General features: G+C 45.9%; 1 protein-coding gene across 1 annotated transcript in view; it reads left to right on the top strand.

Moving 5' to 3' along the window:
- LOC145360123 (uncharacterized) overlaps positions 1-14,823 on the top strand; it is a 34,266-nt gene that overhangs the window by 6,151 nt on the left and 13,292 nt on the right. The window contains exons 4-6 of the mRNA XM_080215091.1: positions 2,289-2,434; positions 11,587-11,766; positions 13,295-13,414. Coding sequence (XP_080071217.1) covers positions 2,289-2,434; positions 11,587-11,766; positions 13,295-13,414 — 446 coding nt within the window. The remainder of the gene's footprint in view (positions 1-2,288; positions 2,435-11,586; positions 11,767-13,294; positions 13,415-14,823) is intronic.

The following is a 14,823-nucleotide window of genomic DNA, read 5'->3' as shown; positions in this document are numbered from 1 at the left end:
CATGCGAAGGTCTTTGCTAATGGCTATTATCGTTAGATTATAGCCAGGGGAACAGTGTGATTGGGTATCTGAGATGGATGTGACGGTGGGGAATGGGGGCGTTCATGTTTGGGCAAGTGGAACCTTAAATTCTGCTCGCTGATGGCCCAACCGGTGACAAAGCAAATCCAGGAAGCCTCCTCCTGTTCTCCTTCCCCTGTTTTTCCTCTTCTCCTACTCTTCTCTCCTCTCCTGAGGTCATAGCTAAACCCTCATAACAGAGAGGTTGTGAAGGTACAAGCTAACCACAGCAAACGTGGAGATCTCCCTGACAGGTACTGCAGTACTCCCTTATGGAGTGGTCTAGGCAATGGAACCTTGGAGGAAGCTGCTTGATAATCTGAGTGGCTCCCTACCTCTCGTTGAAGACTCACTGTGCTGTCATGGTGGGATGACAAAATTGGGAGGTCACATATCGAGAGGATAGCTCTTGAACCCCAGTCTTGGGTTGTTCTGTTCTTCCGGGAGGTTCTAAAATGGCAGATCAGGCCATGTGGCTCAGCTGAAATGCATGATAGCTGCTGCCAAGGCAGTGGACATTCAACGAGATAAGGTGTCAGTGTTGTCACACAGTAATGGCACATTTATCAAGTGGAAGTCCTTATGAATCCAGTCCCTTCCCCATTGTCATTGAGGGTCTTCAGAGCCATGTGAGTGTAGTTGATGGCACCCTGTACCTTTGGGATTCCTGCTACCCTGACCAGACCACATGTCCTCTCATTCTGTTTATTCATCCTGGGTGGGGGGAAAGATGAGTTTATAACCTCTGGAACACTCAGAAATATTGTCCAATCCCACCTGGGAAGACCTGGAGGTGACCTGCATGGCCAGCACAGAGCCTGCTTCACCTTGCCGAGAGGCTGTGGATTGGTTTTGGGAGGTGAACAGCTCAGGCATTGCCTCTGGGTGTGATGGAAGCATGATTGCGGCTCCATGATGGGCAAGACCTTCTATGAAGATTCACTTCCTCCTCCCTCGTTGCTGGGCTTCCACTCTCTGCACCCTCTACTCCATGTCCTGATGATGTTAGACCGAGAAACATAGCCCTCATACCTGGGTCAGGTGTTTCTCTTCCCTCCCTGACTAAAAGCCCCTCCTACCAAAGGTCAACCCTAAACACACAGCATGACGCTGCCAGAAACTCTTCCTCAGCAAAAGTAAGTCAACGTCCTTCACCCATAGTTTGTGGAGTGGCCCTTTATAAAGCAGGGCCCAACCTGCAGTCAAATGCTGGCACTGTGTGCAGTGATGCAGGCGTTAGACCTGGTACAGGTTTGGTACGTGGATGTCTCATCAGTTCTGTGGGATGGCACTGAATGAGTTGTTTCTGGTGCACGCAGGGGACACCTGAGCTTCTCACGGGGGCCATGGTTTCAGCTGTACCTAAAACCCTTTGCAGTTTTCTGCACTCTGACAGAGTGCCAGGCTTTTAAAGAGACATCTCCAACGTTGCAATGGAAACTAATTTCATATCCCCAATGTTCTGGTGCTTTGACATTGAATAGAGTCACCTCTGGAATTTGATCCATGGTTCTGATGCCCTGCTGGCCAGTACTTGATTTGATGCACAACTCTTTTACTTGTAGGGAGGCGATACATCCCAGTGCAGTGAGGCCTCCGTTTAAAAATCTCCTGTTTGGAAAGTGGCACCCCCAGCAATGCAGGGCTCCCTCAGTCCTGCACTGGAGCATTGGCTTAGTCTGCTGTGTTCAAACTTCTGGCATGAGCCTTGTCTTCAGCAAGCAGTGGTGCAGGCTGTGGCTGAGGGCAGGTCTGACTCATAGGTGAGCAATGGCTGATAAGTGGACCTATGGTTCTACATGTGCAGTAACACTCACTGGGGCAGCACGGTGGCACAGTGGTTAGCATTGCTGCCTCCCAGCGCCAGGGACCCAGGTTCGATTCTCTGGCTCGGGTCACTGTCTGTGTGGAGACTGTATGTTCTCCCTGTGTCTGAGTGGGTTTGCTCCAGTTTCTTTGGATGTGTAGGTTAGGTGCATTGGCCATGCTAAATTCTGTCTCAGGCACCAGAGTATGGCAACTAGGGGATTTTTTTTACAGTAACTTCATTGCAATGTTAATGTGAGCCGACTTGTGACAAATAAATAAACTTCAAAAAAATTGTTGACCAGGAAAAGCAGCTCTTGTCTTTTGCTGCATTTAGAGACCAGCTGGTCACTAACACAGGCTTGTTCCTGAATATACTGATGAATACTAACACTCCGTCCTTCTTGCTTCTCTCTCCCCAGTGTTTTGCTTTTACTATGTGGTGCGTGGGACATTCCAGGAGAATAGGCAGGAGCTGATTGCATTCATTCTGTCCATTTCACTTGTGGTGATCCGATCCGTGGTGAATTTTTCTTCAGCAACTCCATGGGAAAGGGACGAACTGACGGTGGGTGTCACAGAGTGACAGAATCGCAGAGTGACAGAGGGACAGTCACAGAGTCTGTGCAGTGCAGGAGGAGGCCATTCAGCCCAACAAGCCTGCACCGCCAACAATCCCACCCAGGCCCTCTCCCTCTAACCCCATCCATTTACCCCTAGCTACTCCCCCTGAGACTAAGGGACAACTTAGCATGGCCAATCAACCTAACCCACACATCTTTCTAAATCAGAAAATGCTTAGGAAATCAGAAACACAAAGGGACTTGGGAGTCCTTGTTCAAGATTGTCTTAAGGTTAATGTGCAGGTTCTGTTGGTAGTTCGGAACATAAATGCAGTGTTAGCATTCATGTTGAGAGGGCTAGAATACAAGAACAGGGATGTACTGCTGAGGCTGTATAAGGCTGTGGTCAGATCCCATTTCAAGTATTGTGAGCAGTTTTGTGCCCCATATCTAAGGAAGGATGTGCTGGCCTTGGAAAGGGTCCAGAGGAGGTTCACAAGAATGATCTTGGAATGAAGAGCTTGCCACATGAGGAACGGTTGAGGACTCTGGGTCTGTACTCATTGGAGTTTGGAAGGATGAGGGGGGAAGCTTATTGAAACTTACAGGATACTGCGAGGCCCTGGATGGAGTGGATGTGGAGAGGATGTTTCCACTAGTAGGAAAAACTAGAACCAGAGGGCACAACCTCAGGCTAAAGGGACGATCCTTTAAAACAGAGATGAGGAGGAATTTCTTCAGTCAGAGAGTGGGGAATCTGTGGAACTCTTTGCTGCAGAAGGCTGTGGAGGCCGGGTCATTGAGTGTCTTTAAGACAAATAATAAGGGGATTAGGGATTATGGAGAAAAGATAGGAGAATGGGGATAGAAAAGTATCAGCCATGATATGGAGCAGACTCGCTGGGCCAAGTGGCCTCACTCGCCTCCTATGTCTTATGGTCTTATCTTTGAACTGTGGGAGGAAACTGGAGCACCCGGAGGAAACCCACGCAGACACGGGGAGAACATGCAAACTCCACACAGACAGCGACCTGAGGCCAGAATTGAACCCGGGTCCCTGATGCAGTGAAGCAGCAGTGCTAACCACCGTGCTAACGTGCCACCCTAAACAGACACTGCCGTCACACCATCATGGAACTTGGCCGCTCCCCGTTGGGGTATTAAACCCCGATCTCTCACGTGACAGGTGGGGATACTAACCTCTACATTAATGAGAAAGTTGCTGCGGTTCCAGTTACTCGGGGCAGTCCTTATTCTAACCTGGCCACTTTGTTCAATTTCATCAACTTCCAGGAATCAATAAGTAACAGGCATTTTTTTTATTTCCGTTTGTTTGTGCCTGTTTCTGTCTTTGTGTGATTAGAGAGGAATTGTGGCCAAGATAAGATTAGCCATGATCTTGAAGCCATGACTCATCGCGAAGATGAGTGGAAAAGCTAATTGTGTGGAGGGTGTGGAAAGTCTGCAGAGGGATCTGGATAGGCTGAGCGAGTGGGCGAGGACCTGGCAGATGGAGTATAATGTTAGCAAATGTGAGGTTATCCACTTTGGTAGGAATAATAGTAGGAGGGATTATTATTTAAAGGGCGAAAAGCTGCAGCATGCTACAGTGCAGAGGGACCTGGGGGTCCTTGTGCACAAGTCGCAAAAACCCAGTCTGCAGGTGCAGCAGGTGATCAAGAAGGCGAATGGAATGTTGGCCTTTATAGCGAGGGGGATAGAATATAAAAGCAGGGAGGTCTTGCTGCAACTGTACAGGGCACTGGTGAGGCCGCAACTAGAGTACTGTGTGCAGTTTTGGTCGCCGCACTTGCAAAGGGATATATTGGCCTTGGAGGGAGTACAGAGAAGGTTCACTAGGCTGATACCGGAGATGAGGGGGTTAGCATATGAAGAGAGATTGAATAGACTGGGTCTGTACTTGTTGGAGTTTAGAAGGCTGAGGGGGGATCTTATAGAGACATATAAGATAATGAAGGGGATGGATAGGGTAGAGGTAGAGAGATTCTTCCCGCTTAGAAAGGACAGCAGGACTAGAGTACACAGCCTCAAAATAATGGGGAAGGGGGGAGCAGTTTAGATCAGAGTTGAGGAGGAACTTCTTCACTCAAAGGACGGTGAATCTCTGGAATTCTCTGCCCGTTGAAGTGGTGGAGGCTGCCTCGCTAAATATTTTTAAGACGCGGGTTGATGGTTTTTTGATAGGCAAGGGGATTAAGGGTTATGGGGAGAGGGCGGGAATGTGGAACTGAGACACGACAGATCAGCCATGATCTTATTGAATGGCGGGGCAGGCTCGAAGGGCTAGATGACCTACTCCTTTTTCTGATGTTTTATATTGGCCAGAATTTTACGTTGCTCAGGCAGGTTCACATCCAACTCAGGAGTGCGTGAAATCATAGAATCATGGAATCAGCGTAGAATCAGGCCCTTCGGCCCAACTTGTTCATGCCACCCTTTATTTTATTGCCCGCATTTGGCCCATATCCCTCGAAACCCATCTTATCCATGTAACTGTCTGAATGCTTTTTAAAAGATAAAATTGTACCCACCTCTACTACTACCTCTGGCAGCTCATTCCAGACACTCACCGCCCTCTGTGTGAAAAAAATTGTCCCTCTGGACCTTTTTGTGTCTCTCCCCTCTCATTTTAAACCTATGCTGTCTAGTTTTAGACTCCCCTATCTTTGGGAAAGGATCTGTGGCCTTCATTATTTTATAGACCTCTGTAAGATCATCCTTCAGCCTCATATGCTGCGGAGAAAAAATTCCCAGTCTATCCAGCCTCTCCTTATAAGTCAAATCATCAAGTCCTGGTAGCATCCTACTAAATCTCTTCTGCACTCTTTCTAGTTTAATAATATCCTTTCTGTAATAGGGTGACCAGAGCTGTAGACAGTATTCCAAGTGTGGCCTTACTCCAGGATGCCTTACTTGGGATGTCCTGTTGAAGTTGTACAAGACATTGTGCAAGAAGGCCTGGTGCGCGTCCTGATGTCATCATACACTCGCCCAATGCTTCGGTCAGCGGGCATGTGTGAGAGCTGGAAGCACGCCCACCGACAATCAAGCAGGCAACTTAGTCCATTGCAGGGCCAATTGTGCGCTATTTTAGCTTGCCCATCAGCTTTTACAGTTGGCGGGTGGGCTGATTGGCCAAGCAGTCTTTATATTTTAACTTCAACCTCAATCCAGGGCGTGAGGATGTGAAATAAAATTCACAGTGTATCTGGAGACTGAGGTCTGTGCGCGATTGTGCTTCCCAGACGCTCGTGGCACAGTTTTAACATCAGTGTTTTTTTCCTCGTGGGTTGGCAGCTCCCTGAGACGGCTCAGCAGTGGCTGTCCCCCTGAGGGAGCAGATTAGAAATGCCAGCCCGCACTCCCCCTATTCCCGTGCCCACCCTCTGCCCACCCTCCCCGCCAGTGCTCAGCCTTCTACAAGTTCCTTTCACACTGGATGGCCATCATTCATGGACAGCCAGCCTCAGATTGCGCTGTGGGGACAACAGTGGCTGGAGCGCGTTTCTGGACCTGCCGTGTGCACGCACCCAACAAATGCAAATTTCAGACCATAAGATTCGAGATGGTGACTTCAGAGACAGAAACATAGAAACTAGAAGCAGGAGGAGGCCATTCAGCCCTTCGAGCCTGCTCCACCATTCATTTTGATCATGGCAGATTATCAAATTCAACATCCTGATCCCCCCCGTACCCCTTGATCTCTTTAGCTCCAAGAGCTATAGCAAATTTCTTCTTGAAATCAGACTATTTTTGGCTCAGCTACATTCTATGGCAATGAATTCTACACATTCACCACTGTCTGGGTGAAGACATTTCTCCTCATCTCAGTTCTAAAAGGTTTACCCCTTATCCTCAAGCTGCGACCCCTAGCTCTGGACTTCCCAACCATTGGGAACATTCTTTCTGAAACTATCCTGGGAAACCCTGTTAGAATTTTATAAGTTTCTGTGAGATCCCCTCTCACTCTTCTAAACTCCAGTGAATATAATCCTAACCAACTTAATCTCTCTCCATGACAGACCTGCCATCCCAGGAATCAGCCTGGTAAACCTTTGCTGCGCTCCCTCTATAGCAAGGACATCCTTCCTCAGATAAGGACACCAAAACTGTGCACAATACTCCAAGTGTGGCCTCACCAATGTTGTATATCTACCTGATGTGTGCTGGTTGAAGTGATAAGGATGCGGAGATGCCAGCGTTGGACTGGGGTAAACGCAGTAAGATGTCACACAACACCAGGTTAAAGTCCGACAGGTTTATTTAGTAGCACAAGCCACTAGCTTTTGGAGCGCTGCCCCTTCATCAGGTAAATGGGAATTCTGTTCACAAACAGGGCATGTATAGATACAATCTCAATTTACAAAATAATGGTTGAAATGCGAGTCTTTATAGGTAATCAAGTCTTAAAGGTACAGACAATGTGAGTGGAGAGAGGGTTAAGCACAGGTTAGAGAGATGTGTATTGTCTCCTGACAGGACAGTTAGTGAGATTTTGCAAGCCCAGGCAAGTGTTTCGCACAGATGAGGATGGCCTCAACTGGGATCTTGGGTTTATGTCACACTAACTGTAACCCCCACGACTTGCCTGGGCTTGCAAAATCTCACTAACTGTCCTGGCTGGAGACAATACACATCTCTTTAACCTGTGCTTAACCCTTTCTCCACTCACATTGTCTATACCTTTAAGACTTGATTACCTGTAAAGACTCGCATTCCAACCATTATCTTGTAAATTGAATTTGTGTCCTAATATGCTGTGTTTGTGAATAGAACTCCCACTTACCTGATGAAGGGGCAGCGCTCCAAAAGCTAGTGGCTTGTGCTACCAAATAAACCTGTTGGACCTTAACCTGTTGTGAAACTTCTTACTGTGCCGTGATCAGTGCAGAGTTGAATGCATGGATCTGCTGGATGATGATTGTTATCTGTTTCAGCCACTATAACTGAAAGGGAATGGAGTTGAGCTGCCTTTCTCTGCATCTCTACCCTGTTTTCCATTGATAAACTGGTATTCATGACTGGTTTGCAGTGTTTTGCAACAGGCTGGCAAACCTGAGGCAAAAGGATCTGCTCCTTTACAACATAACGTTGTACAATATTTCAACACCAGGAATACAGACCAGCCTGGGTTGCGAAGATTATAACAGAAGTTTTGAATGCCGGAGACCTGCCCCCACAGCCACAGCCTACACCACTGGTTGTTGAACAGAATGCCCTTTTTCTTCAGAGAACTGTTACTTTTATCATGTTTATTTTATTTAGCCGTTATTTTAGATTCTGAAGCTGGTCTCCACTGGTGATTAATCAGGAACCTTGATCGTTTCTAAGCTGCTCTGTGACTCTCTGCAAGGAACCTTTGGGGAAGGGAATTTCTTCCTGTCCAAATTATTGAATTTTAAATAATTATAAAAACATCTCAAATCATTTTGGGCTGATATCTCCTGTGACATTTATAAAGATTTGACAAACGGTGAGGATGATACCAGGGGATTGCAACAGAACATAGAGAAGCTAGCAGAATGGTCCAACAAGCAGATAGAATTTAATATAAATATGAAGTGATACACTGTGGCAGAAGCAGATAGGAAGTAGCTACAAGGCTAGGGTGGAGAAGCTCGGGTTATTCTCCTTGGAGGAAAGGAGAGTGAAGGGAGATTTGATCGAGGTGTACAAGATAATGCCAGGTTTAAAACTTTTTTTACGCAGTGAGTGGTAATGACCTAGAATTCGCTGCCTGCAAGGATGGTGGAAACGGAGACAATTATAATTTCAAAAGGAAATTGGCTGGGCACTTGAGGGAAATAAACTTCCTTCTATTCCCTGGGAATAGAGCAGGGGGAATGTGATTAGATGGCTCTACAGAGAGCCACTTGGACTCGATGTACTGAATGGTCTCCTTCTATGCAGCAATAAAACTGCGAATCTCAGAACTGGAGCGGGAGGCTGGAACTTGGAGCAGAATAAATCCCACTACATCTTTGCCCAAAGTTTTGCCTGGAATGAGGGAGAGGTGTGGGATGGGGGAGCACAAGGATGACACTGGGATACGCATGATATTGCACATCCATCATCTCTATCTCAGTTGTTCTAACACTCTGCACATAACAGTATAGAATATGTACAGCGACTAAGCACTGGGGGACATGGTCCCCGCACTGCCCCATGCCACAGTAGTTCCAGTCCACTGCAGCAATGTGCCAAACAAGTGCTTGATCTACGTAACATTCTGAGGCTAGGATCAAGCACAGAGCCAGTGTTGGGTCAATGGATAGAGATTCCACACTCTGGCAATGCCAGACAATTCTTCATCACTGCTTCTGCACAAGAGAAAACTGGAACTGCTCTGTCATTCAATCATGGCTGAGGTTTTTCTCATCCCTGTTCTGTTGCCTTTTCCCCATAACCCCTGATCCTCTTATTAATCAAGATCCTATCTATCTCTGTCTTAAAGACACTCGATGACCTGGCCTCCACAGCCTTCTGCAGCAAAGAGTTCCACAGGTTCACCACTCTCTGGCTGAAGAAATTCCTCCTCATCTCTGTTTTAAGGGATCGTCCCTTCAGCCTGAGGTTGTGCCCTCTGGCTCTAGTTTTTCCTACTAGTGGAAACATCCTCTCCATGTCCATTCTATCAGGCCTCGCAGTATCCTGTAAGTTTCAATAAGGTCCTTCCTCATCCTTCTAAACTCCAACAAGTACAGACCCAAAGTCCTCAACTGTTCCTCATACGACAAGCTCTTCCTTCCAGGGACCATTCTTGTGAACCTCCTCTGGACCTTTTCCAAGACCAGTACATCCTTCCTTAGATACAGGGCCCAAAATTGCCCACAATACTCCACATGGGATCTGACCAGAGCCTTATACAGCCTCAGAAGTGCATGCATGCTCTTGTATCCTAGCCCTCGACATGAATGTTAACATTGCATTTGCCTTCCTAACTGCTGACTGAACCTGCACATTAATCTTAAGAGAATCTTAAACAAGGACTCTCAAGTCCCTTTGTGTTTCTGATTTCCTAAGCATTTTCCCACTTAGAAAATAGTCTATGCCTCCATTCCTCCTTCCAAAGTACATAACCTCACGTTTTTCCACATTGTATTCCATCTGCCACTTCTTTGCCCACTCTCCTAATCTGTCCAAGTCATTTTGCAGCCCCCCTCACTTCCTCAATACTACCTGTCCCTCTACATATATCTGTATCATCTGCAAACCTAGCAGCAGTGCCTTCAGTCCCTTCCTCCAAATCGCTCACGTATATTGTGAAAAGTTGTTTTCATAGCACTGACCCCTGAGACACATCACTAGTCACCAGCTGCCATCCTAAAAAAAAACTCCGTTATCCCCACTCTCTGCCTTCTGCCAGTCAGCCAAAGCTCTATCCATGCCAGGATCTTACCCTTAATACCATGGACTCATCACTTATTTAACAGTCTCCTATGCGGCACCTTGTCAAAGGCCTTCTGGAAATCTAAATAAATCGTGTCCACTGGTTCTTCTTTATCTAACTTCCTTGTTATCTCGTCAAAGAACAGATTTGTCAGACGTGATGTCCCTTTGACAAAGCCATGCTGACTCTGTCCTCTTTTGAGATGCACTTCCAAGTACTCTGTGATCTCATTCCATTCTCCCACTTAGGCTTTGTAGTTAACAATGACTCCTTTGCCTTGTTGTCTCCTTGTGATTTTCAAGCTTATTTTCCTGACATACCCCTCCTCTGTGTGAAGTGACTCAGCTGGTGACACTTTTGTCTCTGGGTTGCAGGAAGTTGAACTCAAATCCACTCCAGCACAGGAACCAAGGCTAACAGTTCAGTACCTCATTGTCCTTGTGAGCCAGTCAAACTGAGGATGTTGTAGCCTGTTCTGGCAGTTTAGGTGAATGTATAAAATCCCACTACATTATTCAGAGAAACTTGAAGTGTAGAACAGCCGGGACCTCCCTCTGTGCTCTTGGAGCCATTCCTCCCTCACTCACTGTGACCAGAAAATAGCTACAAAATTCAAAACTTAAGATGGAGTGATTAAAATCAAGGGTGCTCAAGGTCAGAATTGGCAGTGCAAATATGTGGAGGTTGTGAGGCTGGAGGAGATGCAGAGATGGAGGGCTGGCCATGGAGGGATTTGCAAAAAAAGGAATGAAAAGTTTTAAAATCAAGATGTTGCTTAGCTGGGTGAGCTTCAGTTTATGAAGGATGGAATGTGGAAAGCAGGCCAGGAGTGCACTGGAATAGTCAAGTCTAGAAGCACCAAAGACAATGCATGAGGGAGGCTTCCAGCCATGGCTGAGCTGAGATAGGTGGGTTAGGGGGATGTTAGGGAAGTGGAACCAGACAGCTCTAACAATCGTATAGATATGTGATCAGATGCTCAGCCTAGGATCAAATATCAAGGTTTCCTTCAGGAACAGCAATTCACCCATAATTGGCCGCAGAATGCAGTTATTTCCAGCATTTCTCCAAAGTGGATGCTGCCTGAATGGGCAGATTGAATTTTTACATTGCTCCAATAGCAGCCAGAAAGGTTCAATTATATTCTTCACTCTCCCAGATAGCAGATCCAACAATGACCAGATTACAAATTGAGCTTCAATGGGCTTGTCAACCCTGGTTGGACATGTTACTAAAGGGTTCATTGACCCACTCATCTCCAACAGTCCCACCTCTACACTGCCACCTCCATTCTCCCACTTTCACACTCCCACCATTCCCACCTCCACTCTCCCACCGTTCCCACCTCCACTCTCCCACCACTTCCATCTCCACACTCCCATCACTGCGCACTTGACATGTCCATCCTCATGCCTCTCAACAACAGTTGGAAAGCAAATACATTCTTTGTTAGTTGATTGGATGCCTCTTGCCTTTTATCCCATCTGCAAAATTTTTGTAACTAGAAAATGAAAATGTTCAAAGAAAACAAAGAGCAGTTTCTTCAAACGCACTTCAGTCCAGGACAATCCTGGAGGTTAGTAATCCCACAAAGCAGCATAGGATTAGTAACAGTAAATGGAAATAGACAGGAATAACTTACTGAGTGTAGCAATGACTCCCATAGTTCGGACAGCCTGAGAATTGACATTGAAAAAGAATCACTGCGTGGTATTAACTTCACTCATTTTGTGCATTTTCTTACAGATACGATTTGCATTCATTTTGGTGTTTGGGGTTTTTCTGATGGTAATAAGTGTTATTTACCTGGTTAAGAGTCCCAGTATGATGGCTTTCCGAGTGAGCGGAGCCCTGGAAAGTGCTCAGTTCCAGTACTTCATTGTGAATCTGTGCTTCTCGATGGTAACATTTGATCTTCAAGCTCAGGTATCTGAAAACATTAAACAATGGTTATATAAGTTGGCACAGATCATTTTTTTGGAGCAGGATGATTTGATTTTTTTTCTTGTATTTTTATAAACCCACTTTGAATTTTCCGAGTCTAACATTGACCAAGCCATCCTCTGCCAAAACTGAATGTATACGATAAAAACAAAATACTGGAATCTGAAGTTTAAACTGAAAATGCTGGAAAATCCCAGCAGACCTGACAGCTCTGAAGTTTATTTATTAGTCACAAGTAAGGCTTATATTAACACTGCAATGAAGTTACTATGAAATTCCCCTAATCACCACATTCCAGCAATGTACCTAGCCAGTACATCTTTCAGACTGTTGGAGGAAACTGGAGAACCCCACATAGACACAGGGAGAACGTGCAAACTTCACACAGACAGTGACCCAGGCTGGGAATCGAACCCTGGTCCCTGGAGCTGTGAGGCAGCAGTGCTGCCCACAGCATCAGCAGAGAGAGAATAGAGTCTTCTTGACTCAAAATGTTGGCTGTGTATATGTATGTATCTCACTCACTCACTGTCTCACTCTGTTTCTGTCTCTACCTCTCCAGTAGCCCTCCTGATTCCTCCAATGTCTCCAATGCTTGTCCAACAGTCACTTTTGGATTAGATGCAATTTCATCCAGTTAAACACTGGGAAAATTAAAGCCGTGATCTCTCGTCCCTCCACCCGCCCTAGCCACATCTTCCATTCTCACCTCTCCACTGTTGCAAGGGACTGGTCGCAATCTTGGCAATGTGTTTGACCCAAGCTGAGCTTCAAATCCAAATTCTCTCCAATGCAAAGATTTCTAATCCTGTAACAATGCCTGCTTCAGCCTCACATTTGCCAATCTCGACCTCTGCCACACTTTTTCACCTGTAGACCTTTCCCTCCTTGGGCCTGCACTCTGACAAAATGATAGAATCATAAAATGGATACAGCATAGGAGTAGGCCATTCAGCCCATGCCGGCACTCTGTAACAGCAACTCAGCTCGTCCCATTCTCTTCTTTCCCCAGTGTCCTGCAATTTTTTCCTCTTTACCCAGAGTTCATTCAGTTTTGGCTCCTCGTATCCTAATGTTTTTATTTGATTTGATTTGATTTATTATTATCACAGTGAAACATATTGTTTCTTGCGTGCTGTACAGACAGAGCATGTCGTTCATTGAGAAGGAAATGAGAGAGTGCAGAATGTGGTCATAGCTAGGGTGTAGAGAAAGATCAACTTAATGCAAGTCCATTCAAATGTCTGACAGCAGCAGGGAAGAAGCTGTTCTTGAGTTGGTTGGTACGTGACCTCAGACTTTTGTATCTTTTTCCCGACTGAAGGTGGAAGAGAGAACGAAGACCACTCATGAAGATCATTAGGGCCTCTTGCTAATGCCGCTGTCCCATCATCTTGTCCATTCCCTGTAAAGAAAAATACATTTTGCAGAAACATCCTCATTTCTATATTCTTTTATTAAATTGTTAATCCCTAGAATCTTACTGATAAATGTTGATTCTCGTCCACAGCTCTGCCTATGTGTACTTGTCTTGACTTCAGGAATGTATCACGTTTCACTTGTCCATTCGACCATCCTGGGAGTGGGCATCTTCTGGGCAATTTTGAAAGCTGCTATTGGCCTCACAGCTGTAAGTAGCTCAGATCTGATTTTTTGCCAACGTCATATTTAGGAATTAGCAATTATAGAATTTCTGTTTAGCCGGCACACTCGGGATGCAAGTTCCTCACCTAAGTCCAGAAAGTGTAGGTGCAGGTCGGAAAATTCAAAACTTCAAGATCACCCACATGTGCACAAGTCAACTGCTGAGGTTTAGTAGCTGAAGCTCGATGTCGGAAGCGTGAGTGGGAAATTTCCCTTCACTCGTTCAGCTCAAAACCATTCCTGTCTCATCCCGTGGAAGTCTAGCCCCAGGCACCTCAGTGGGTTTTCAATCTGTTCCACTCCCCCCCCAAAATAAACTCAGCTTCATTCAACACATTCAGAGAAAAATATCCCATGGAAAGTTATCCTTAGCCCCACTTAATTAAATGGAATTTCAATCTTTTTACCTCTCAGTAAGGGTTGTACGTGTGTGGTAAGTTCCTTCACCAGGTCCAAGCCCAGAACTTTCAAATTGAAATTGGTGAAATTAAAGATTGTTTTCAGTGGTTAATCTTCAAAGCTGCTGTTGGGGTGGATGCACAATTCTTCATTCTGAAACTGACCATGGTATATCTGAACTGATTTTCACAATAACTTTATTGCAGTGTTAATGTAAGCCTACTTGTGACAGTAATAAGTAAATAAACAAACTGGGAACACTTAATGATGACAAGTGGAATCATAGAATCCCATAGTGCAGACAGAGGCCATTCACCCCATTGAGTCTGCACCAACAACAATCCCCCGCAAGCCCTGTCCCTGCTTAGTTACCTTGCAAATCCCTCTAACCTGTCACATCCCAGGACACGAAGGGTCAATTTAGCATGTCCAATCAATCTAACCCACACATTTTTGGACTGTATGAGGAAACCGGAGCATCTGGAGGAAACCCACACAAACACAGGGAGAATGTGCAGACTCCACACAGACAATTACCTAAGTCAGGGATCGAATCCAGGTCCCAGGAGCTTTGAGACAGCAGAGCTAACTACTGTGCCACCATGCCGCCACAGTTGAGTCATATCTGGCACAAAGGAAGATGGTTCTGGTTGTTGGAGGTCAGTCATCTCAGCTTCAGGACATCACTGCAGGAGTTTCTCAGGATAGTGTCCTTGGCCCCACCATCTTCATCAATGACCTTCCTTCCGTCATAAGGTCAGGAATGGGGATGTTCACTAATGACTGGACTGTGTACAGCCCCATTTGCAACTCCTCTGACAGTGAAACAGTTCATAGCTCGTATGTAGCAACACCTGCACAACACTCAGACTTGGGCTGATAAGTAGCACGTAACATTTGTGCTACACAAGTATCAGGCAATGACCATTTCCAACAAGGTCCATTCATCTTCCTTTGAATTCAATGATATTACAATCACTGAATCCCCCAGTATCA

The sequence above is a fragment of the Carcharhinus amblyrhynchos genome, chromosome 30 (assembly GCF_965287045.1).
Source record: "Carcharhinus amblyrhynchos chromosome 30, sCarAmb.v2.hapA, whole genome shotgun sequence".
Classification (NCBI taxonomy): Eukaryota; Metazoa; Chordata; class Chondrichthyes; order Carcharhiniformes; family Carcharhinidae; genus Carcharhinus; species Carcharhinus amblyrhynchos.
The sequence above is the reverse complement of the archived record's forward strand: the minus strand, read 5'-3'. Positions and strand labels throughout refer to the sequence as shown.